The sequence below is a fragment of the Hylobates moloch genome, unplaced genomic scaffold (assembly GCF_009828535.3).
Source record: "Hylobates moloch isolate HMO894 unplaced genomic scaffold, HMol_V3 SCAFFOLD_3, whole genome shotgun sequence".
Lineage (NCBI taxonomy): Eukaryota > Metazoa > Chordata > Mammalia > Primates > Hylobatidae > Hylobates > Hylobates moloch.
This window is the reverse complement of record NW_026652278.1, coordinates 83,757,662-83,783,387: the sequence shown is the minus strand read 5'-3', so window position 1 is coordinate 83,783,387 and position 25,726 is coordinate 83,757,662. Positions and strand designations below refer to the sequence as shown.

The 25,726-nt window shown below is 40.4% G+C and overlaps 2 protein-coding genes across 7 annotated transcripts in view; one reads left to right on the top strand and one right to left on the bottom strand.

The window, feature by feature from the left end:
- LOC116460954 (mitochondrial import inner membrane translocase subunit Tim23) overlaps positions 1-18,299 on the bottom strand; it is a 36,426-nt gene extending 18,127 nt beyond the window's left edge. The window contains exons 1-6 of one of the 2 annotated variants that reach the window (XM_032142318.2): positions 18,052-18,299; positions 15,279-15,337; positions 7,826-7,919; positions 7,505-7,589; positions 5,207-5,265; positions 1,823-1,933 (exon numbers count right to left, since the gene is read on the bottom strand). In XM_032142318.2, the coding sequence (XP_031998209.1) occupies positions 1,823-1,933; positions 5,207-5,265; positions 7,505-7,589; positions 7,826-7,919; positions 15,279-15,337; positions 18,052-18,157 (514 nt within the window). In that variant the 5' untranslated portion in view covers positions 18,158-18,299. The remainder of the gene's footprint in view (positions 1-1,822; positions 1,934-5,206; positions 5,266-7,504; positions 7,590-7,825; positions 7,920-15,278; positions 15,338-18,051) is intronic. The other variant, XM_058436492.1, reaches the window with a different exon arrangement.
- A 69-nt stretch (positions 18,300-18,368) lies between these two features.
- The window catches only part of PARG (poly(ADP-ribose) glycohydrolase), a 134,064-nt gene continuing 126,706 nt past the window's right edge, over positions 18,369-25,726 (top strand). For 3 of the 5 annotated variants that reach the window (XR_009212849.1, XM_058436489.1, XM_058436490.1), the window contains exon 1: positions 18,369-18,845. Coding sequence is in view for 3 of the 5 variants with exons in the window: in XM_058436489.1 (XP_058292472.1) it covers positions 18,629-18,845 (217 nt within the window). In the remaining 2 variants the exon portion in view is untranslated. The remainder of the gene's footprint in view (positions 18,846-25,726) is intronic. The other 2 variants (XM_058436491.1, XM_032142307.2) reach the window with 2 other exon arrangements.

The following is a 25,726-nucleotide window of genomic DNA, read 5'->3' as shown; positions in this document are numbered from 1 at the left end:
ATGAAAATAAAAAATAATGAATTAAAGCAGCCTGGGCATGGTAGCTCACACCTGCAATCCTAGCACTTTGGAAGGCTGAGGCAGGATGACTGCTTGAGCCCAGGAGTTCAAGACCAGCCTGGGCAACATAGTGAGACCCCATCTCTGGAAAAAAAAAAAATTAACTGGGTGTGGAGGCATGTGCCTGTAGTCCCAGGAGGCTGAGATGGGAGGATCACCTGAGCCCAGGAGGTCAACGCTACAGTGAGCCTTGATTGTGCCACTGCACTCCAGCCTGGATGACAGAGTGAGACTCTGTCTTAAAAAAAAAATTAAAATAAGCTGGGAGTGGTGGCTCACGCCTGTAATCCTAGCACTTGGAAGGCTGAGGAGGGTGGATCACCTGAGGTCAGGAGTTTGAGACTAGCCTGACCAATATGGTGAAACCCCGTCTCTACTAAAAACACAAGAATTAGCCAGATGTGGTGGTGTGTGCCTATAGTCCCAGCTACTCAGGAGGCTGAGATGGGAGAACTGCTTGATCCCGAGAGGTGGAGGTGCAGCGAGCTGAGATCATGCCATTGCACTCCAGCCTGGGTGACAGCAAGACTCCGTCTCAAAAAAGAAAAAAAAAAAAAAAATTAAAAGTTGCCTTTGGGAAAAGGGAATTAAGGTGAGACATAGAGAACACTGTTGCACATCATTAAAATCTTTTAGATGTTAAACAGATAAAAACCTTGACTTAAAAAATCATGTGTGGATTATTTTGATAAAAATAAAAATTAAGTAGCCAAAGATGTATCAACACAATAAAAAAGCTAAATTAGGCATTACTTGAATGTATGCTTCTAAACTAGTAAAACTTACCACAGAAGAGAATTATCTGACCCTTGACAGCAACATGTTGATCTCCCAGTAGAGTAAGATGATCATAGGAATAAGATGCTCTAAATTGACTTACAGGAAAGTCATTTCTGGGCTTTGACCTTGTGTGTGTCTTGTGATAGTTTAATATGCTGATGTCACTGGCCAAACTATTGTTTAAAACAAAACCAATAATTCTGAATATTCCATTGCTTAGTCTGTCCAAGATTAAAAAAACTAAACTAAAATGAATAAAAAATACAGAAAAGAATCTTATATTCTTAATGTCAAAAAACCACCATAAACCATATGATCCAAGAATCCCACTTCTGCGTGTATATCCAAAAAAAGAAAGAAGGATCTTGAAGAGATACTTGTACATCCATATTCGTAGCAGCATTATTCACAATAGCCAAAAGGTAGAAGCAACCCAAATATCCCTTGATAAAAGAATGCACATGCAAAATGTGGTATACAAACACAGAATGAATATTATTTAGCTTTAAAAAGGAAAGGAATTCTGGCACATGCAACAACATGGATGAACCTTGAGGATATTATGCTATGTAAAATAAGCCAATCAAAAAAGGACAAATATTGTATGATTCTACTTATATGAGGTGCCTAAAACAGCCAATTCAGAGACAGAAAGTGTAACATTATCAGGAGCTAAGGAGAGTGGTAAATTGGGAGGAGGCTTAATAGGTACAGAGTTATCAGTTTTGCAAGATGAAAAAGTTCCAGAGATTGGTTATACAATCGTGACTATAAAACTAATGTACCGTACACTTAAAAATGGTTAAGATGGTAAATCTTATGTTTATTTTACCACAATTAAAAACCAAACCAAACCAAAATAACCATAAAGTTAGAACACTAGATTATACTGCAACAGAGTGTAATTTCCTTAAAAACCATGAATTTTAAAAAGCGCACTTCAAGTGTATTAAGAGATGGCTCTCCATTCAACAGTACTCACCTGTACATTTATACAACATGCCTGTCATGGTTCCAGCTGCTACGGTGTTAAGGTCATCTTCTGCACCTCGTGTTTTCTCAATGATGACACCAAACGCACTATAGAGCAAAGCTAAAGAGGAAATGGAAGTGCTCAGTGACAAAATAGTGATAAAGTGTGATATTATGATATACATATATTGGTTTTCATCCATGGTTCCTAGCTCATAACTCCCATAGCCCTTCCTAAGTGGCTAAAACAATCACTTGTTAAGGTATTTGTCCTTGGTTCTGGAAGCAGCTTTGGAACAGCTTCAGAGGAACAAAGGTGAAGGTCTTTTGTTGTATTATTGGGGCACTTCAGGCCTCAAAAGCAGCCTCAGAAAACAGAATCTCTCTCTCTGACCTTCTCCTGCCCTCCTTTCAACTGCTCCCTTTTCTCCCTACAGCAGGACTCTAATCTTTCCCCACCTTTCTGTCTTAGAACTGGCCATAAAGAAATTCTATGACCTACTTTGTCTGATTGCAGGCCGTAAGACCCCCATTTCAGAAGAGATCGTACCCCATACCCAGGAAGAAGACATGCTGCACAGAAAGGCCAAGGAGAATCTGGGCAGGCAGGCCTTGCTGGGTTTCTGTGCCCAGTCTATTAGTAGTAGAGCATGCCTTTTTTGTCCAATCACAGTTCTACAAGGTTGTCCATGCCTCAGTCATGCCTATCCAATCAATTTTCCATATGAGGCCCAAGTGGATGGGGTCGGAGGACTTTTTGGACAGCTGAACTCGTGGGGCTTGCAGGAAAGTGAGAAAGAACTCACCCACGTGTCAGGAGGCTAGTGCACCCCAACTCCAGTGAAATGAAAGCTCCTGCACTCAGGGCCCATCCAGGCTTCACCTTATGTATTCCTTGACTGGGCTGTTTATTTGTATCCTTTAAAAATATCCAGCCAGGTGTGGTGGCTCACAAAGTTTCTGTAATCCCAGCACTTTGGGAGGCCGAGGTGGGAAGATCACATGAGCCCAGGAGTCTGAGACCAGTCTAGGCAACAACATAGGGATACCCCTCTCTCTAAAAAAAATTTTTAAAAAAATTAGTTGGCATGGTGGTGCATGTTGCCTATAGTCCCAGCTCCTTGAAAGGCTGAGGTGGGAGGCTTGCTTAAGCCCAGAAGTCTAGGTTGCAGTGAGCTCCACTGCACTCTAGCATGGGTGACAGAGCAAGACCCTGTCTCAAAAAAAAAAAAAAATCTTTATAATAAATACGCAAATGTTAAGTATGTGTTCCCTCGAGTTCTGTGAGCCAATCTAATAAATTAATCGAACCCAAAGAAGGCGTTGTGGGAACCCCTGCCAAAGCTGGTTGGTCAGAAGCACAGGTAAAATAACCTGGAGCTTGCGATCAGCATCAGAAGTATCCAAAGTGGGGCTCAGTTTTGTGGGACAGAGTGCTCAACCTGCTGATCTAATTCTATCTCCAGGCAGAAATGAAATGGGAGGACACCCAACTGGTGTCCACTGCAAAAGAGATTACTTGGTATGTGGGGAAATATTCCCACATAACTGGTCACAGAACTATCCTATGTTGACTGTTGTAGTGTGAGAGCAGAGGAAAAACTGTTTTTTTTTTTCCCAACACAAAAGTCAGTATGGCAATTATATTTAGATAAAGTTATCCAAAGATACACATGGAATGATCACTAGAACAGTTTCTAATAGCAAACACCTGGCAACAAACAAAATGCCCATCAAGAGCATTTGTACCATCTGAATTGATCCAAAGAGGGACTTTTCATATAATGGAATACTATACAGTCACTTAAAAACCAGAAGAATCATTTTCACTAATAAGTAAAGCAGGGACATGTGCACATGGTACACGACTGACTGGCTATGCAGAGAAACGCCTGGAAGAATTCAGAAGAAACATCAGTAGTAGCTATTTCTAGAAAGTACCGCTAGGAAGTCTCAGGAAGAATATTTAAAATTTTCATTTGTATGTTACCCATAACTGCTGTACTTTGGATTAAAGACAGACAGACAGACACATATACATATATACACACACACACGTACACGTATTTCTAGTATAAGAAAAAATAGATTAAAAAAAGTGAGGTTTGATTCTCATGTATTATAACACTAGCACCATTTCATTTTAAAGTATCTTCCCCCAAGCCATCCTTCTATGCTCTTGCAGATTCCTATCCGGAATGAATGTTAAACTTTTAAACTCTTTCTCAAAATTATAGCTACACTTGACCCTTGCAACAATACACCACGCTCAGCCTTACAACTCCTCTACTGCAGTATTTTTATACTTCTATGAAAGCTCATCTTCCTCTTTATTTAACTCAAACTGATCACAAGCAGAACACCGTTCTCGATCATACCACAATGGGTAGAGAGGGTGACTAGCCATTCTAGTTTGTCCAGGACTGTGGGCGGGGTGGGCGGGGGGTGGCGATTATTGGAACATAGTTTCTTGGACTTTTCTTTGAAAGTCCTAGGCAGACAAGGACAGCTGACTACTCTAGGTATACAAGCAATTAAAAGAAACAGAGGGGGGTGACTCTGTAGGAGGGTGGGAGGAATGCAGACATCAGCAACATATGAAAGCAGCCAACTCTTAGGATCCAAAATGTGAAAACTGGCTTTAAGTATGAAGATATACTGCTTCCAAATTCTGTGACAAGGCAGGACCTTACTCTGCCATAACAAACGCTTTTTCTATGTTTTCAATGAGTTTTCTATGTCTTCCCTTCCTTAATCTGCCACAATTTAAATTGAGATTTTCAACTAAGTTCAAAGTAGGAAAATTTTGGATGTCAGGACATAAGCCATAAGAGATCTATTGTAAGTAATCAATCATTCATAAAAAATATGGTATGAAAGCATTAGGCTCTGACTAAGCACTACTAAATTAACTTTTGCCTAGAACTGTAAACGTTTTCATTATCTACAAAGAACCTATTCCGATTGTGGCAATTAGGTGCCTGAAATCTACTCAGGTAAACAGACTAATGAACAGGCTATTAAGAAAACATAGCAAGAGGGCTGGATTAATTTATCATGTATCACTACAGGACCTTGAACCTTGCCTAACATACAAAGCTCTTTACTTTGGACCTAAATTATCTGGATTTCATTTAAACATTTTATTGGGTGTTGTGCTTAGAGAGTGTGCAGTGTTCAAAAGATTTTAAAAATTCAGAAATGGTATTCAGAATGGTATTAGCACCTGAGATACTACTTTCCCTAAGTAGTATCTACATTATGCATTGAAATGGATTTAAACATAATTGTCTCATATCCTAGGACCAGAATATCAGTTGATCAAATTGTTCATGATATTTGTGCATTCTTTCTTTAAGTTAACAATTTATTATCAAACGAGATCTCTACTTACCCAGAGAACCTAGAGTATTAGCCCAAAGTGCCCCTTGCCTAGTCACCATATTCAAAATCCTATCAGGGCAGAAAGAGAAAGAATCTGTATTTAGAATCATTATTTCTCTAGTAACCTTTAAAAACAATAATAGCTATTTAACATGTCTAGACCCAAGGCTCGAAGTTTTTTAAATTCTAAAATACATCTTAATATCTCCGATTTCAATAAGGATGGTTTTTACTCTATGTAAGTGAAAATTAGGTTAAAACTTTCAAGATTTTAGGCAAAAACTGAGGAAAACTCTTATTATTAAATGTATAATATAATGAATATACATTAAACATATATAAGGCTTTGAACGACAGCCTGGAATGTATCTTACAGAGGTTTACAGAAACTAATCCATGTAAAAAATGCCACTGTTAACTATGGCGAGCTAGCTTCTAAAAGGTTCTTTTTGGGAGGGGAACATATGCTTAGAATGTTAAAGATAATCAAAGTAAAGAATATCAAAGTACAGAATATAAAGTAAAGAATATCAAAGTACAGAATATAAAGTAGAATTAAAGAGAAGGAATCCGCCATCTAACTCGCTCTTTCACCCAGGCTGGAGTGCAGTGGCGCGATCTCGGCTCACTGCAGGCTCCGCCCCCCGGGGTTCACGCCATTCTCCTGCCTCAGCCTCCCGCGTAGCTGGGACTACAGGCGCCTGCCACCTCGCCCGGCTAATTTTTGTATTTTTAGTAGAGACGGGGTTTCACCGTGTTAGCCAGGATGGTCTCGATCTCCTGACCTCGTGATCCACCCGCCTCGGCCTCCCAAAGTGCTGGGATCACAGGCGTGAGCCACCGCGCCCGGCTAATAACTTGTTTTAAGAAAGGAAGCAAGTTGTCTTTTCTAGGAAATCTACTTCCAAATTTATATTTAATATGATATTGGGTTTTTTTTTCTCAAAATAAGATGGGAGAGGAGAAGGAGATGGGATAGAACTGGCCATGGTTGATGGTTGTTGAGGATGGGTTATGGTTCATGTGTTCACTATGCTATGTATTTTGTCTACTTTTATATATTCAAAATTCCCCATAATACAAAAACTTAAAAACATTATTGAAGCAAGGGACAAGTAATAAAAATATTGAAGGATCTAGGCTGGTAAAGCATGGACACAGTAACAGAAATATAAAAAACTTAACAGGGCTAGGTGCAGTGGCTCACGTCTGTAATACCAGCACTTTGGAAGGCTGAGGCAAGAGGATCACCTGAGCTCAGGAGTTTGAGAACAGCCTGAGCAATACAGTGAGACCTCGTCTCTACAAAAAATTAAAAAATTAACTGGGCACGGTGGCATGTGCCTGTAGTCCCAGCTACTTGGGAGGCTGAGGTGGGAGGATCACTTGAACCCAGGAGGTCAAGGCTACAGTGAGCTGTGATGGCGCCACTGCACTCTAACCTGGGCAACACAGCAAGGCCCTGTCTCTCAAAAAACCCCACAATTTAACAGGCCTTCCAGTTTCCCATGGTCTGATTCTAGCACATCTGGTGCCATCTGCTGGCTGAACAATATGAAAGGAAGATGGAGTTTAAAGTGTCCTAAAACAAAACAGTAGCCATTGAAGAATACATACTCATGATTCCACTTACATGAAGAATAAAAATGGGCAAAACTACACATATTGTTCAAGGAATATCAAGAGGGACTGGCCCTGTTTACTTCTTAAGTTGGGTGAAAACATACTTTCCGATCCTTTTAACTGTACTTTCCCTTCTCTGCAACTTCAAGTTCTAACAGAAAACTGTGTCTTATCCTTTTGGAATTAACTCTAATTCTAAAAATTTTATTTAAAATTTATCCGGCTCATTTCGGAAACATAAAGTCAAGACAGTAAGAAGTTCAAATTAAATGATGGCAGCTTCAGCCATCACTCTCATGAGCTGCTTATTCTTCATTACCATTTCCTATGGATCTGCATACCCCCAAACAATCCAAAATTCCCATTAGCAACTCAACAATTTGAAAAGCATGTCACATAGGGTTGGAGAATTAACAGGTGCAGCTGAGAAGTCAGGCTGGCACAGCACTAGCTGACTGAGGGACACTGATTCAAAAAATTTTTTTAAATTTAAAAAAATTTTAAAAGCTTAGAGTCAGTAATCTGATTCCTTAGTTGCTTTTATTTTGAGTAAGATTAAAAAACAAAGACAAAAAAGCACATAACTATGCTAACCATCTGTAATCTCAAGGTTGTAGTCATCAAACCAACAAAACAGAGCTTAATATTCAGGTATCACTACATTAGATGGTCACAAGAGACTTACTGTACATTTCTTGGTTTGGACCAGGCCATGTTCTGGGTTTCCTTCAATCCTAGCCGAAGACCATTCATTGCCCCAAACGCAGCCCCTGGTAAATCACAACAATTCACCCAGATAAGACAGCTTTATATTAAAAAAAAAAAAAAAAAACTCACAACTGCGTAACTACACTTCTGATTCTTTTTCATTTTTATTTAATAGAAAAAGACATGTAAATATTAAAAAAAAAAAAACCCTGAAACCAACATTCTCATTGCTTTTGATTTTACATACCCTCAACTACTTGAACTAAGTACACTTGAGAAAAAAGTATGTAACACTCACCTGTCATGCAACATCCTCCAATCGTAAAGAAGGCCAGCTCAAATCTGCCCCGGGTTTTATTAGCTCCGGTAGGTAAAATAAACTCATCTGTATCCTAAAAGGATAATAATGAAAACCAAGCTGAGTGTCCCTCAAGATACAAATCTTGTAAAGTTGCCTTTTTAACATTTCAAAGTAGTTTTTAACAGAAAATAAACCTTAAACCTATACTTATACAAAAATAAAACTTTCTGCAACAGTAACACCTAAATTAAAGTGAAATGAAATACGAAACACAGTTCTTAGAATGGAGTCTCATTAAAGACTTTGTTTCCTTCAAAATGTAAATCTGATAGATTTGGGCAAAAGTGTTTAGAAAAAACAGCTCTAGAGAAAGAACACTGAAAGCTATGAGAAGAACAGAACAGACAATCAATCTGGAAGAAGCAAATAACTTTCATTCTGTAGCAGCTATTTATTGTGCATTTTTCTATGTATAAAGCCAAATGTTCACAAAAATGAGCAATAACTAATAAAGTACAACAGTTTGGATCAATTATGCAAGGGCAAATGAACCCCTTTAATAATTCTTATCTGTTCAAGGAGTATATATTCCTTTGATACTCTCAGAAAGCTATAGATCCTCTTTCTAGTAATTGCATACACAAAATGTGGCATGAACCCCTGGAAGGTCATCCAAAATACTAACATTGAGAAATGACACTCTTAAGAGCAAAATATGGTTACCAAATTTTAAAGAGTCAATACACCTTTATGAAAAACACACTCAAAAAAACAAACAAACAAAATTCTATCACCATGTTGGATTAAAAAAAAAAAATCACGCTCATTTTTGGCAAGCTTTCCATGCAAAGATGGTTAAAATAAGCCTCTAATTGCTAGGTCACACCCTTGGCAAAAAGACACATACTGTGTTACATTTAACATAGTAAAGACCACTGACAATTAACATTCTCCTACATCCTTATGGCAAATACTGAACGTTGACTCAGAAAACTGTATTCCTGATCAGAAAACTGTGGTTCTGCCTTGGTTTTTTCTTTCTGGCATGTGCACACATCCTTACCAAAAATTGCAAAAGTAAACAAGCACATCTACTCTCATAACATAAGAATGGTCTGTTGGGCAATAATAAAATCTGAATAAATCCCATGTCATAATATAATTGTATAGAGTTTTATAAATTTTGGGTACTTCAACTTTTAAATAATGACTTAGTATTAAACTGCTTTTTGTTTGAGTTTTTAGAAATGCTAGCTTCAATGTGGTAAGGTAAATAATTATTCTTCATTCTCAGGCCATGGTTGCTGAGAAGAAAAAAAGAATTATCCTTCAATCCAGAAACAGATCACTAATTAAGAATAGAAAACTTGGCCAGGCACGGTGCCTCCCGCCTGTAATCTCAGCACTTTGGGAAGCCGAGGTGGGTGGACTGCTGGAGCTCAGGAGTTCGAGGCCACCCTGGGCAACATGGTGAAACCCCGTCTCTACTAAAATACAAAAAATTAGCTGGGCGTGGCAGTGTGCGCCTGTAGTTCTAGCTACTTGGGAGGCTGAGGCAGGAGAATTGCTTGAACCCGGGGGGCTGAGGTTGCAGTGAGCCAAGATCACGCAATTGCACTCCAGCCTGGGTGACAGAGCGAGACTCCATCTCCAAAAAAAAAAAAAAGAAAAAAGAAAAGAAAAGAAAAGAAAAGAAAACTTAAAAAAAAAAAATGGCTGTGATGAACATTATCAAGCAAGCAAAAGTGCACGTTAGCACCAACTCATTCTCCTGTCAGTATCAACCGAAAAATAAAAACATAACAAGGGTTGCAAGCAAATGTCCATTAATTCACACGCAAACAAGGTTGTTATCAGAGTATGTTAATATGTTGAATGTATAGAAGATTTACTAAAAAGCTCTTGTTAAACCTATCCTGCTGACACTCCAGGACACTAGTGTTACTAAAATCCCAAGTACCAGAGTTTGCTGACATGGAAGATAAATCCAAGAATAGATATCAATGTACTTGCTGGGAAAAAAAAAAAAAAAGAAAAAACTTTTTTAACTTATAATTTTGTGTGTTCAACACTATGGATGTTAAAAATATTTAAATTTTCCTTATTTTTGTACCAGATGTTCACCTGGGCTAACAAAAAAATTTATTACTTGATAAAATTTAAAAAAAAATTTCAACGAGGATGTAAGAGTAGTGACGATACAAAAGCATTAGTAAGAGAAACTACAATAGTGTATCAGATAAAAGTTGGCTAGGCACAGCAGCTCATGCTTGTAATCCCAGCACTTTGGGAGGACAAGGTGGGAGGACTGCTTGAATCCAGGAGTTCAAGACCAGCCTGGACAACATAGTGAGACCCTGTTCTACTATTAAACAAGAAAAAAAAAGGTTGTTGCCAAAGTCAGGACATGGTGAGTTGACAGGCACTATTTTATTTAAGATGTCTCTAACCTTCAAAAGTATAAATAAAAGTTTTACAAAATGTAATTTCTATTAAGGTATCTTTAAATTTAAGGTTTCCATAATTATTTCCAATAACAGATGAGGTTTATAAAACACTTTTTAAAGTCTGAAGTCCCTCTAGAATTCCAATGGAAGATTAAATGTTCATGATGAAGAATGAATTCACAAGTTTTTGGGGGGATATGAAATATTTTATGTCTAACCTTAATAAGCCCCACTTAGCAATGCAGGGCCACAATGATATTGAATTTGTAACTAGATCTAGAGTACAACCTCTAAGTGTAGATTCAACATTAAAGCAAAATACATGCAACTAGTTTTGAAATTTTGAGTAAACTGATAAAGGGGTACTTTTAAAATAAAAAAATCAATGAACGCCCAATGTTAAAATACAACATTTGAAACACATTTCAAAAATAATGAAGCTTTAAATTGGCAAGGTCCGAATCATCAACTTGCTTCAATTTGAACACTTAACACACAAGAAATGCAGCAGCAGCTGTCAGATGCTGTTAGTGATTCAACTCTGAAATAAAAGGTTCCAACCATAACTCAAAAAAAAAAAAAAAAAAAGGCCAGGCATGGTGGCTCATGCCTGTAATTCCAGCACTTTGGGAGGCCAAGACAGAAGGACCACTTGAGGCCAGGAGTTAAGAGAACAGCCTGGGCAACCAAGTCAGATCACATCTCTACAAAGAATATAAAAAAAAAGAATTAGCCAGGCATGGTGGTGTTCACCTGCAGCCTTAGCTATCCGGGAGCATGAGGCGGAAGGACCGCTTGAGCCTAGGAGTTTGAGGTTACAATGAGCTATGCTTGAGGTTACAGTGAGCTATGATGCGGCTACTGCAACTCCAGTCTGGGAGACAGAGTGAGACTTTGTCTCTTAGAAAAAAAAGAGAGAGAGAAAACAGAGTTACTGATATGTATCTCATGTACCATATAATTCACTTACTTAGAGTGTACAATTCAGTGGTTTTTAGTATATTCAGAGTCGTGCAACCAAGACTACAATAAATTTTAAAGCGTCTTCATCACCCCCCGCCCAAAAAAATCACATACCCATTAGCAGTCACTGCCCATTTACTCCCAACCCTTGGCAGCTACTAATCTCCTTTCTTGTCCATATATTTGCCTATTCTGGACATTCCATATAAACGGAACCACACAATATGTGGTCTCTTGTGACTGGTTTCTTTCATTTAGGAAGTTTTAAAGGTTCATTTATATTGCAGCATAATTTAATAATTCTTTTTTTATTACCAAATAATATTCCATTGTATGGATATGTCACATTTTTTTATCCATTCATCAGTGGATAAACATTCGGTTTGTTTCCATGTTTTGGTTATTATGAATAATGCTACTAGGAACATTCATTTACAACTTATGTGCATAGAGGTTTTCAATTCTCTTGAGTATGGAGTATACGTAAGTGAAATTGCCAGTCATAAGGTAACTCTATTTTTAACACTTTGAGAAACTGCCAGACTGTTTCTAAAAGCAGCTGTATCATTTTACATTCCCACCAGCAATGTACAGAGGTCCAATTTCTCTACATTCTCAACAATTATTATTTTCTTTTTGATTATAGTGATCCCCGTGGGTGTAAAGAGGTATCTCATTGTGGTTTTATTTCTCTAATTAATGTTACTGACCAGGTTTCATGTCATTATTAGACATCTGTATATCTTCATAGAGAAATGTCTACTCAAATCCTTTGCCCATGTTGTATTATTTTTAAGAGTTAAAAAAATTAAATATTCTAGATATAAATTCCTTATCAGATACATAATATGCAAATATTTTCTCTCAGTCTGTGGACTGTCTTTTCCCAATTTTTTTCCTTTTGAGACAAAGTCTCTCTCTGTCACCCAGGCTGGAGTTAAGTGGCTTGATTACACTCACTGAGACTTGACCTGCTGGACTCAAGTGATCCTCCCACCTCAGCCTCCCCAGCAGCTGGGACTACAGGTGCACACCACCACACCCCGCTAATTTTTGATTTTTTTGCAGAGATGGGATCTTCTTATGTTGCCCAGGCAGGTCTCAAACTCCTGGGCTCAAATGATCCTCCTGCCTCAGCCTCTTAAAAGTATTGGGATTATAGGCATGAGCCACTGCACCAGGACTTTTTCCATTCTTTTTTTTTTTTTTTTTTTTTGAGACCGAGTCTTACTCTGTTGCCCAGGCTGAAGTGTGGGTGGCGTGATCTCGGCGCACCACAACCTCTGCCTCCCAGGTTCAAGTGATTCTCCTGCCTCAGCCTCCCAAGTAGCTGGGATTACAGGTGCCCAGCACCACGCCTGGCTAATTTTTGTATTTTTTAGTAGAGACAGGGTTTCACCATGTTGGCCAGGCTGGTCTCGAACTCCTGACCTCAGGTGATCGATCTGCCTTGGCCTCCCAAAGTGCTGGGATTACAGGTGCAAGCCACTGCACCTGGCCTCCATTCTTGTTGGTACTGTCTAAACCACAAAATTTTAAAATTTTGATTAAATACAATTTATCAACTTTCTTTTTATCACTTGTGCTTTTGATGTCACATCCAAGAAATCACTGTCTAATCCAAAGTCACAACTACTTGTGCCTATGATTTCTTCTAAGAGTTTGACTGCTTTGGTTTACATTTAAGTCTTTAATCCATTTGGTGGTAACATTTTGTATATGGTGTAGGGTTAGGGTTCAACTTCATTCTTATGCATATGGATTCCAGTTGTCCTAACGTCTCCCCTGACTTAACTATCTTGGCATCCTTGTTGAAAAGCACGTGACTGCATATATTGTAAGGTCTTTCTTCTGGACTCTGTATTTCATTAACTATGGATTTATTCTTATGTTACTATCATTATGTGGCTCTGTAGAAAGTTTTGAAATTGGCAAGTTCAAGTCCTCCAATCTATTTTCTCAAGGTCATTGGCCATTCTATGTCCCCTGAATTTCCATAAGAATTTCAGGATAAAAGCTTGTCAATTTCTGCAAAAAAGCCAGCTGGGATTTTGACAGGCACTACACTAAATCTGTTGGTTAATTTGGAGAGCACTGCTATTTTAATATTAAAATTTTCAGGATCATAGCATGTGTCTTTCCACTTAATTTCAATAATGTTTTATAGTTTTCAGAATATGTTTTGCATCTGGTCCATTTCTTTCTTTCTTTTTTTTTTTTTTTGAGACGGAGTCTCGCTCTGTCGCCCAGGCTGGAGTGCAGTGGCGCAATCTCGGCTCACTGCAAGCTCCGCCTCCCGGGTTCACGCCATTCTCCTGCCTCAGCCTCTCTGAGTAGCTGGGACTACAGGCGCCCGCCACCACGCCTGGCTAATTTTTTGTATTTTTAGTAGAGACGGGGTTTCATCGTGGTCTCGATCTCCTGACCTCGTGATCCGCCCGCCTCAGCCTCCCGAAGTGCTGGGATTATAAGCGTGAGCCATTGAGCCCGGCCTGGTCCATTTATTTCTAAGTATTTGCTTTTTGATGTTATTGATAATGAATTGTTTTTTGTAATTTCATTTTTGTAGTGTTCATTGCAACTGTCTGGAAATATATTTGATTTATGTATATTGAACTTGTATTCTGCAACTTGCTGAACTCAATCATTAAATAGATTTTTGTGATTTCCCTTGTGATTTTCTATAGATAAGATCACGTCATTTGTAAACAGATAGTTTTTCTTTTCCAACTTGAATGCCATTTAATGTACTTGACTAATTGCCCTGGCCAGACAATGCTGAATATAAATGAGAGTAAATATACTTATTTTGCTCCTGATCTTAGGGAGAAGGTATTCAGTCTTTCACCATTAAATTATGTTGGCTTTGGATATTCTGTAGATGCCATTTATCAGGCTGAAGTCCCTTTTACGTCTAGTTTTATTTATTTATTTAGAGATAGGGTCTTACTCTGTTGCCCAGGCTGCAGTGTAGTGGGGTGTTCTCAGCTCACTGCAACTTTTGTCTCCAGGGTTCAAGCGATTCTTGTGCCTCAGCCTCTCAAGCAGCTGGGATTACAGGTAGGCACCACCATGCCTGGCTAATTTTTGTATTTTTAGTAGAAACAGTGTTTCGCTATGTTGGCCAGGCTGGTCTCAAACTCCTGACCTCAAGTGATCTGCCCACCTCAGCTTCCCAGAGTGCTGGGATTACAGGTGTGAATCACTGTGCCTAGCCTAGTTTGTTTTTATAACCATTAAAGGGGGTGTTGGATGTTGTCAAATGATTTTTGTGAATCTATTTAGATAAGCATGTGGTCTTTGTACTATATTCTTTCCTTGATTGTTTTATTATAAATTGATATGGCACAATACATTAATTTTCAGATGTTAAATCAACCTTGCTTTTCTAATATATACAACATATATTTCCTAATATATCTTGGATTCAAAAAGATATTCTTTGAAACTTCTGATGCTTAGTCAAAAAAACCCGATATTGTAAACTGAGCTTTGAAACACACTTTGCCTGTAATCCCAGCACTTTGGGAGCCTGGCCAACATGGTGAAACCCTGTTTCTATTGAAAATACGAAAATTAGCCAGGCGTGGTGGTGGGCACCTGTAGTCCCAGCTACTCAGGAGGCTGAGGCAGAAGGATGGCCTGAATTTGGGAGGCTGAAGTTGCAGTGAGCAGAGATCGCACTACTGCACTCCAGCCTGGAGGACAAAAGCAAAACTATCTCAAAAAAAAACCCACAAAAACAAACAAACAACAAAAAAACCCCACACACTTTGTACCTAGGCATCCCAATACTTTTACTGGGGTGCTTTCAAAAATTAATTCTGCTCTGGTTTTAAAAAATAAGCTTTTGAAGGGAGTTAACTGGTTTCAGAGAGATGCAGGCCAAGCTCCTAGTGTCTGTGAGGAAAAAAGGGTGAATGGAGACCAGAGACTTACTGCCTCCAGAAGTGTATGTCATAGTTCAAGTCAGCGTAGCACTTGGCGTTTTTTTTAAAATGGTAAAATAATGTGCCAAACTAGTAAAATCTTAATCTTACCTGCACGAGGTATCGTGGATCCACATTTAAATAAGGAGACAGAGGGTTCATACCAGTTACTAGAGAGAAAACAAAATGTCACATTGCAACAAAATTCTTTAATTCAGTTAGAGTTAATCCAGCTCCTGATTGTCACATGTGTTTGCAATTTTTATAGGCTCACTGAAGGCAGAAAATTTTTTCCCATTTTATCCTCCCCATCTGTCAGTTTGGGGGCTGACTCATCCTGAGACCCTCAATCCCAAACCAGGTCTTCCACTGGTGGCTCAGGCTTTTACACCAATAAGATATTCGCAGTGTCATAGATCCGATTATTGAACTTACAGGAAGTGTAGCCCAGGCCATTTATAAAGCTAATTTCTTTCACTTTACTACAAGAATGCTTGGTGACTATGTAAATTGCAAAATAAGACTGAGAAAAGACTAATCAATTCCATGGGAAAAACAGTGGTTGGGTTGTGTTTTCTGACTGTGTACATGTTGTATCTAAGTATTTCAAGGCAGTTCCTTCACATATTACTATTAACGATTGATTTACTGTGGCAAGGTTGAGAATCCTTGGGTCATTACCACAGGTATGTGGGTCTGTGCAAAAGAAAATACAAACTTTGAGAGGGCCAGACCTGAATTCACTAACATTGAAAACAGTAAAACCTATCATCTTTGGATCCTTCTGTATCTCAGCAGTTATTCACAAATCTATGCATCACCCATGCCTCTGATCTTTTCATCAGTTAGGAGTCCTGCTTGTTCTATTTTAACACCTATTTTGAATTGTGTTATCATCTCTATTGCTACCATCCTAGTCCAACCATCATATCTCACAGCAACAATTTCCTACCTAACTCCTTGCTTTCTCTTACCCCTTCAATTTACTGTCTACATAGCAACTACAGTGATTTTTCTTAAGAAAATCCAAACGCCTTACCATAACTTACAAAACCCTACATTAGCTGTCATTCCCTACCTCTCTGATTTCACAAGCTTCAATTGATCCAACTCCCTTGTAACTACGAAGACAGACTGGCCTAAGAGTTGTTCCTTAAACATGCCAAATTTGTTTTGTTTCAGGACATTTGCACTAGCTATTTTCCTGGATACTTGCCTCCCAAGCATTTGTACTGTATTTGGGTCACAGCTCAAATGTCAACTCCGTTGAGATGTTTTCCCTAACCCGCTCTAAAATGGCATCCGGCTTCCATCACAATCTCATGACTCTGCTTTATTCCCTTTACAGCACTTACCACTAACTGCAAAGTTTTAATTTATGTTTGTTGGCTTACCTCAGTATTATGTAAGCTCTGTGAGCGCGAGTCTTTTCAAAAAAAAAAAACCCCCCACAAAAACCACTATAGTCCTGCCCCCAGAAAAGTAGCTACCACACTGTAAAAGCTCAGTAAATGGTGTTTATTCCCTGGTCCCTCAATTTACCTTCAAATCTTAATCAAATTAATGTAACAATATTGTCACATTAAGGAAGTGTACGCCCCTTGTGCTCTGAAACTCAGAGATACTAAGATTAATATGAAACTGTGTTCTAAACAGGTAAAGTAGTAGCTCAGGCCTAGGAATCCCAGCATTTTGGGAGGCTGAGACAGGACGATGGCTTGAGTTCGAGAGTTTGAGACCTGCTTGGGCAACACAGGGAGACCCCATCTCCACAATAAGTTAAAAAAAAAAAAAAATTAGCCAGGCGTGGTGGCACGTGCCTAGAGTTCCAGCTACTTAGGAGGCTTAGAGCGGAGGATTGTTTGAGCTCAGGAGTGCGAATCTTCAGTGAACTATAATCATGCCACCGCACCCCAACATGGGTGGCAGAACGAGGTCCTGACTCTAAAAACAAACAAAACAAAACAAAACAAAACATCTTGTGTTGTAGATTCAGTTTTCTGACAAAGGTGACACCAGGGATATGAAACGTCTTTTCTTTTATATTTTTTTGCACTAGAGTCAGTCTGAACATATTTCGTTGTTGTTGTTGTTTAGTATGAAACATTTAGAGAAATATTACAAGGATTCTCTAAAAAAAAAGTACTTTCGTAAAGGCTTTATCCACGACCAACTGCCTATCTTTAGGTCCAAGTTCTATTTATCTAGTTGAATAACCACAGTTACAAAGTACCAAAGTTCTGGAAAACATATTCGCAAGACTGAGGAGAGGCAAAGGCAAGATATTTATGCCTCTGTATACCTTGATGTTGCCTATTTCCTTTCCTGTAATTCTTACCTGGCTTCTTTCTTCATGTCTACATATCACCTTTAAAGTTCAGCTTACTCCCTAGCTCCTAAAGATGGTTTCCCAGCCTGTTCCAAGTCATATTTATTTCTCACTTATATGCAGTATTACTGAATGTTCTGCCCTGACGGCTACTTGGAGGCTCAGAATATGTAGCTGTGTACTAAAAAATTAACTACGGGCTTGCTATTTGGAATACATTTACTCCCAAAGCTGGGCTCTACTCTTAACCAAGGGCCAATTCCACGGCCCACCACACACAAAACATAGGAGGCTTGGATATAAACCTAAGAAAACATGCATCATCTCGCGAGTCCAGGTCAATCACGGACAGCTTCCCCGGGAGATCCGTGACCCTTTTTTAGGCTTTTCGATCTTGAAAAAGTGGCCATGCAGACACACTAACCCCACCACTGGTATTTAAGCTTGTAAACGCCAGCAAGGAAAAAAAAAAAAAACATAAAACATGGGACGCGCAACTTTAGTGTAGGCGCAAGAATCAGTCAGAAATAATCGCAAGCTAGGCCCCATACTTACGCGGGACGCCAGCCAAATCCGCGTGCGAGTAACCTGCTCCGCCGGCTCCGAAAAAGCCGGCCAATCCCCCTGTGGTTTTGTTGCCGCTTCCCCCGCCTCCTTCCATGGTATCGCAGCAAACCGAGAAGTTCCCGCCGCTGCCTTAAGCCTGGGTGGTCCGCTAGGCCGTTACTCCTCAATAACAGCGGGTAACCCCGCGTCGCCAGCGCCTACTTCACACGCTGACCTTCCGGGCGCCGGTTCCCGCTAAGCGCCACACTTCCGCTTTGCGTCAGTGTGCGCCCCGGAAGCCGGAAGCGCTTGACGGCAGCTTTCCGGTGGTGGGAAAGTGAACGAATCCCGAATCAAAGCGGCGCATTCTGAGGCAGGTGGGGTGCCAGTGGAAGAGGGAAGGCAGGCGACTGTTTACGGCCTGACTTGGGAGGCCGGCGGATCAGCAATTGCAGAAGCAGGCAGCGGCAGAGAGGGAATGGTGCAGGCAGGCGCTGAGAAGGAGGCACAGTCCATCCCTCTCAGGGTTAGTGAATGAGGCTCTCCGCCCGGGCCGGCCCGGGGACAGTGCGCTGCGGGTCCCAGCATGAATGCGGGCCCCGGCTGTGAACCCTGCACCAAGCGACCCCGCTGGGGCGCCGCTACAACTTCGCCGGCTGCTTCGGACGCCCGGAGCTTTCCCAGCAGGCAGAGGCGCGTCCTCGACCCCAAGGACGCTCACGTCCAGTTCAGGGTCCCACCGTCCTCGCCAGCCTGCGTCCCAGGGCGGGCGGGACAGCACAGAGGCAGCGCCACCTCGCTTGGTACGTGGGAAAATAAAAATCTTTGTCCTTCGCCTCGGCCCGAACCTTCTGGTCTCAGTCTGAGGTCCCGGGGGCTCCAGTCACTCCTTTCTGGTCTTGTGTGCATCATCACTCTCAGGTCCACTTGCTGAGCTACCAAAGCCACTAGTGGGTGAATGGGGCCGCATTTTTCCCAGTGCGATTGATGCGAGAAACTTTGATGAGCAGTTACTCACAGGGCGGAAAATGGCAGGAGACTCCACCACCTGTTTGCTTCTTCAGGTTTGATTGAGAAATTGCCTTAGTCGTCAGGGAGATCTAATGGTGTATGTGAAACAGTAGGGCGCTTCAGCCTCTAGATAGGAAGAAAACAACTTCACTTGTTCAGATTCTGGGTCCCAGGGTGCAGAGCTATTAGTCTAAGCTGGCATTGTACCTGTCCCTGGTATACAGTGTTGAGCAAGAGAAACTTGGCCTTGCCTTCATACCTTAAAATCTATCTGGAGAGACAGACGATAGCAAAAGTTAATATAATAAAAGGTAATGGATGTTCTGATAGATGAAGGACAGATTGTTCTACCCAACTTAATTTATGGGATCGAAAATAGTCCTCCAGAAGGAGATGCTTATTCTGAGGACTTTAGAATGAGTAGGAATTAGATGAAGAGGAAGTAAGAAGTGTTTCAGGAGTGCAATCGAGGCGGGGCGCGGTGGTTTACGCCTGTAATCCCTGTACTTTGGGAGGCCGGGGCGGGTGGATCACCTGAGGTCAGGAGCTCAAGACCAGCCTGACCAATATGGTGAAACCCCATCTCTACTAAAAATACAAAAAATTAGCCGAGCGTGGTGGCGGGCAACTAATCCCAGCTACTCGGGAGGCTGAGGCAGGTAAGGCAGGAGAATCGCTGGCATCCGGGAGGCGGAGGTTGCTGTGAGCCGAGAGGGCACCATTGCACTCCAGCCTGGGCAACAAGAGCGAAACTCCGCCTCAAAAAAACAAAACAGACCAAAAACAGAAGTGCAATTGATGTATAGAGTGAACGCAAGAGAGTAGTGAGAGATGAGGCTGCAGGGTGGTACAAAAAAGTCAGACCAAGTTGGATATGTAGACATTGCTAAGGATTTTGAACTCTAAGGGCATTGATAAGCTACTCAAGGGTTTTTAGTAGGGGAGTGACTTGATTAGACTTATTTGTTGAAAAGTCTGTGTGGCTGGTGTGTGGAAAATAAAGAATGGATTGAAAAGGAACTCAAGTGGAGCCTCAAGATTCAGTTAAGGAGTTAATCTAGGTTGGAAATAATTGTAGCTTAGGCCTGGATGCTGGCAATAGGGAAGGGGATGGATTCATGAAAGAATGGGATACTCGAGAAGAAATATTTCTGTGCTGGAGAAGTAGATTGGGGAGTTCGTGGCATAAACATTATAATGGATGCTATGGGCATAGATAACATAAACATGTAGAGAAAGTAAAGGTGACCTAGGGCAGAAGAAGCCTTAGGAACACCAAAGTTTAAGAGTAGACTGAAGAGAAGCAGCTGCAGAGGTGGGAGGAAAGCCTGGCTCGTGTTGTGTCAGACAAGGAGAGCATTTCAAAAAGGATGCATTCGTTAACAGTGTAAGAGGCTGGGCAGAGCTCGGGCAGTTCTCTGGTGAAGAGTGTACACTTAGATGTCTTCAAACTTAGGGGCAGTACCAAGTAGACTTGCAGTAGGCCTTGAAGGATGAGGAAGATTTGCTGTATAAATCAAGAGGAGAAAGAATTACACACGCAGGTGGAATAAGACATGCAAAAGTCGGTAAGACTGGAGCATAAGATGACAGAGGAGTGTCCGATGAGGCTGGGTGGCAGACAGGAGCTTATGAAGAAACTCAAATTCCATTTTTTAAGGAATTTCAACCTTATTCTGTGGTTAATGGAGAAACCACTAAAAAGCTTTTAAGCGTGGGAATACCATTTGGTTATTATTTTAGAAAATATGGCTTAAGCAGTGGCTTTTGGACTTTTCTTTTTTTTTTTTTTTTGAGACGAAGTCTCGCTCTGTCGCCCAGGCAGGAGAGCAGTGGCACAATCTCGGCTCACTGCAAGCTCCGCCTCTCGGGTTCCCGCCATTCTCCTGCCTCAACCTCCGGAGTAGCTGGGACTACAGGCGCCCGCCACCGCGCCGGGCTCATTTTTTGTATTTTTAGTAGAGACGGGGTTTCACCGTGGTCTCGATCTCCTGACCTCGTGATCCGCCCGCCTCAGCCTCCCAAAGTGCTGGGATTACAGGCGTGAGCCACCGCGTCCGGCCTGGACTTTTCTAACTGCAACCCATAGCATAAATTTTATCCAGTACACAGAGTAAGAAATATATGTAACCTGGCCATATTTATAACTGAAGCCATATTTATAACTGAAATAAATGTTTCATGAAATAATACTTAACCTTACTATGTGCGAAGCATTCTTATATTGTCTGTGTTATTTCATTGAAAAATGACTCGTCATTTGTAGTTTGTAGAACACTGGATAGTCAAGACTGTAGACAGGGAGACGAGTTGCAAGAAACAAATGGCAGTTGTCTAGTAAGTGATGTGTTTAAAGGGTATAAGGAAGGGATGGATTTAAAATTTAGGATGTAGATTTCAGGGAACTTGGTATAGGGGAGAGGGAACTGAAGGTGAACTTCAGATATATGTTCAGGTGTACTTCAGCTTCTGTGACTGGATAATTTGTGGTTTCATTAACCTTATTTGCATGTAAAGGAGGAGGAGTTAGTTGCAAATAGGGGTGAGGGCAGTCAGTCCTCACTGGTTGGATCTTAATTAAGATTTCTGCAGAAGAGGTACCAAATGAATACTTGGGGCTGTATTTCACATGTTTAAATGTTTTCTGTATACCTGGCACAGGACACCAATTAACAGAATGTTCAAAGACTATATTTGTATCAAAAGCCCATTGTTTGAATTTTTGGGATTCCTTTAGGAACTTGGTATTTAAATTTTTATATATAATTATCTTAGGACAAGTAGGCGGGGTAGCGAAATGGATATTTATTCAGTATCTTTAAATTTTATATTATTTATCTTCCTGGGCATATTTCTTGTACTGACTGAAATTGCTAATTTTGCTGGGCATGGTGACATGCACCTGTAGTCCCAGCTACTTGGGAGGCTAAGGCAAGAGGATCACTTGAGCCCAGGAGTTCCGGTCCAGCCTGAGCAACATAGCGAGACCCTACTTCTGAAAAAAGAAAAAAAAAAAGAAATCTGCAAACCTGCATATTGGCAGAACTCAGCATGTTATTCACATTGTGATGACGCAGGGTTTATCCAGATGTGTTGCTATAGACTTTTTGTGAAAGTGGAGTGTTCCTTTGACATGCAGGTGAATTTTATTGCATTTTGTGCCTTTTGGCTGTATCTATAGCTATTAATTGAATGACCTGCTGATTAAAATATACTGGTTACTGAATAATGTTGCTGATGAGAATAAATGTAAATGGTGTGAAGTCAAAGTTGGAGAATTACTGATCTCAGTGGAAAAAAAAAAGACTGGGTGGAAATGTCGGGAAATAACATATTGAGTGCTTTGTGAGGCTGAACACAATATTTTCTGTAATTTTTGAATCGTAATTGATCCACATAACCCTTAGAAGTAGGTGTTGTTAGCTTCATTTTCTGGGCGAGGAAATAAAGGCTTAACGAAGTGAAGCAACTTGACCAAGATGGTACTAGTAAGTGACTGAACAAAGATCTCAATCCAAGACTATCTGACTCTAGATCTTGTATCTTTTTGTCACTTCTTATTGCCACTCTTTTTGCCTTGCTGTGACTATTTCTAGTTAAAATTCCTAGGAAACCTGGAAAGCATCATTTTATGCTTACTTCAGGAGTGAGAGGGATAAAGCTCTGACACAGTCCTGTGGTGTGCTGGGAAGGAAACCTTAGGAAGCCAGAAGCCGTGATATTGCAAAGAGCAGTAAGCAGTCCTTTCTCTGAGGCCCTAAGAAGGACTGATCAATGTTTTATTAGCAGAAGATACTGGTTCCTTACCTCTTGCTTTTCCTCCTTCATCCCTTCCTCAGGCTTCAGGAAGCCTGAAACTGGAGAGAGAACACATTCTTAGGGTCAGGGCTGCAGGAGAAAGCTCTCTTCTTCTTTACCATCACTGGAACACTCCTGGTTTTTCATGAAATGATATGTGCAGTCTTTAGGTTCTGTAGACTTATCACGGGAGTACATGCTTCGTGTGTGTTATAGCAACATAGTCATTGTATCGTAACATTAATCCTTACATTTATGGAAAAAAGATGTTTTAACTTCTAAACCAACTCAAAAAATGAATGTTTTGGCATATTACTGGTTTGTAATTTGACGATTTTTTTTTTTTTTTTCGAGACAGAGTCTCACACTGTCGCCCAGACTGGAGTGCAGTGGTGCGATCTCTGCTCACTGTAAGCTCCGCCTCCCGGGTTCACGCCATTCTCCTGCCTCAGCCTCCCGAGTAGCTGGGACTACAGGCGCCCGCCACCATGTCTGGCTAATTTTTTGTATTTTTAGTAGAGACGGGGTTTCACCGTGTTAGCCAGGATGGTCTCGGTCTCCTGACCTTGTGATCTGCCTGCCTTGGCCTCCCAAAGTGTTGGAATTACAGGCGTAAGCCACTGCACCAAGCCACTGCACCTGGCCCAATTTGAGGATTTTTCTAAACTATGCTTGCTGTATTTGATAGAAAGAAAATAAATAGAGAATACAGAACTATAGAAAAAGTTTTAGAATCAAATGGTTTATCCTCTTACTCCCTCTGACTGAAGCTCATTTTTTCTCTGAAGCCTGATCTGCTGCAGAAATGCTGAATAAAATCTTGGAAGTAATGGTGTTTAACAATAAGAAATCACTATGCATGATTACTTTTCTGTGATAGAAACTATTTTTAAAACACTAATCAAAGATTTTTACTAGCTGGATTATAAGTATTTTGTGGAAGGTAAAGATTATATAGCAATTGAATATTTTTCTGGTATAAAATTCTCCCCATCTGAAATGTATTTCGATTACGCCATTATTTCAGTGAAAAATAAACCATTGATTTTCGTATATTTGAGCCTGCATCTGTTTTGCTCCATATGGTGTTTGAGGAGAGGCAGGTAAATAAGAAAGATCCTGTGACTTAGGATGCTAAGATTCCTACATTGCAATTTAGTGAGTATCTCAAATCTTAAACATTTGTGAATGTTTAAGATTTTATTTCTGATACTAAAATATGATGTACATTTAATCCCTATTCAGTATATTAAATTTTGACAGCATACTTCTAATGATTATATAAAATGTGGCTTGTATTTATTTATATTGCATCTCTCTCTCCTGAGCTATCAGTTCTACTTTTGCTACTGTCTGCTGGTGTGTTGGGAAGGAAACCTTAGGAAGCCAGAAGTAGTGATATGGTTTTCTATCTAGTTACTTCTTTGGCATCTCAAATTTAGTATAGGCAGAATCGACCTAATCATATTTCTTCCCTAAACACAATTCTCTTGTATTCCATATTTCTACTTAAGGCTGTCATCATTTTTCAAGTCTCTCAAGCTCAAAGCTTAAAGTCACTTTTAAATTCCCCTATTATTGTGAAGTCTGTAATGACTCTCCTCACTTTTACTACTCTCACAAGGACTAGTTTATGTTCTTGGCCAGTAACTGTTCAATCTAGTGGATCATCAAAATCACTTTTGGAAAAAAAAAAATAGATTCCAGCTCCCCTCATGCCTTCATCCTACTCACATATAGATTCTGATTCAGTAGGACTGGGGTGTGGCTGGCTTCCTGATGATCCAGATAGTTTGGGAACCACTGACCTGAACTAGTAGCTTCCTCCCTAGTTTCTGGCAATAAGCTCTTCCCTCTTACCCCTCAGATTTATCCTCCAGGCTGTCATGCATGACTGTGAGCCTCCTAGATGAGAGGAATCATGTCTTTTTTTTTTTTTTTTTTTTGCTGGAGTGCAGTGGCGCAATCTCGGCTCACTGCAAGCTCCGCCTCCCGGGTTCACGCCATTCTCCTGCCTCAGCCTCCGAATAGCTGGGACTACAGGCGCCCGCCACTGCGCCCAGCTAATTTTTTGTATTTTTTTAGTAGAGACGGGGTTTCACCGTGGTCTCGATCTCCTGACCTCGTGATCCGCCCGCCTCGGCCTCCCAAAGTGCTGGGATTACAAGCGTGAGCCACCGCGCCCGGCAGGAATCATGTCTTTCAACACGTTTTTTGTACTTCTCTTTGTGGGTTATTCAAGATCCTATTGCATGGTATGATCCTGGCTGACTTTTCAACCATATTTTCTTTTGCTTTCTTTTTAAGTTGTTTATATTTCCCTGATATTGGTGCCTTTGCTTATAATTTTCTCTTTATGTGACTGCATGTTTACTTTTCAAGGCATAAGTCAAGCCTTACCTTTCCAAAGAAATCTTACCGATTATGCTCACGTTCTCCTGTTCACCGAAGTAGTGTCTTCCTCAAAAATAACCTTAATTCCTTTATCAGGACCTCTTTTAATAATCATGATAATTAAGAATCAACATTTACTAAGCATAAACCAGAGAATGCCTTAAACGCTTTACATGAACTATTTTTACTTAAATTAAGCCTTATCTCATGAGAGAGAGTTATTTTGCATGTTTACAAATGAGGTGTCTGAGATACAGAGAAATGACCCCTCACAGAGTAACATAGGAAGCTAATGGGAGAATCAGAATTTGAATGCAGGTGTTCTGATTCCATAGCCTATGCTCTTATCCATTAGGCCATACCAACCCTTTTAGGCACCAGTCATTTTCTACCCTGTGTCATATATATTAACATTTATGTTCCTGTCTTACCCATATTACTTGAGGGCAAATACTTGAGTTATTAATCTTTTGTTTAACCC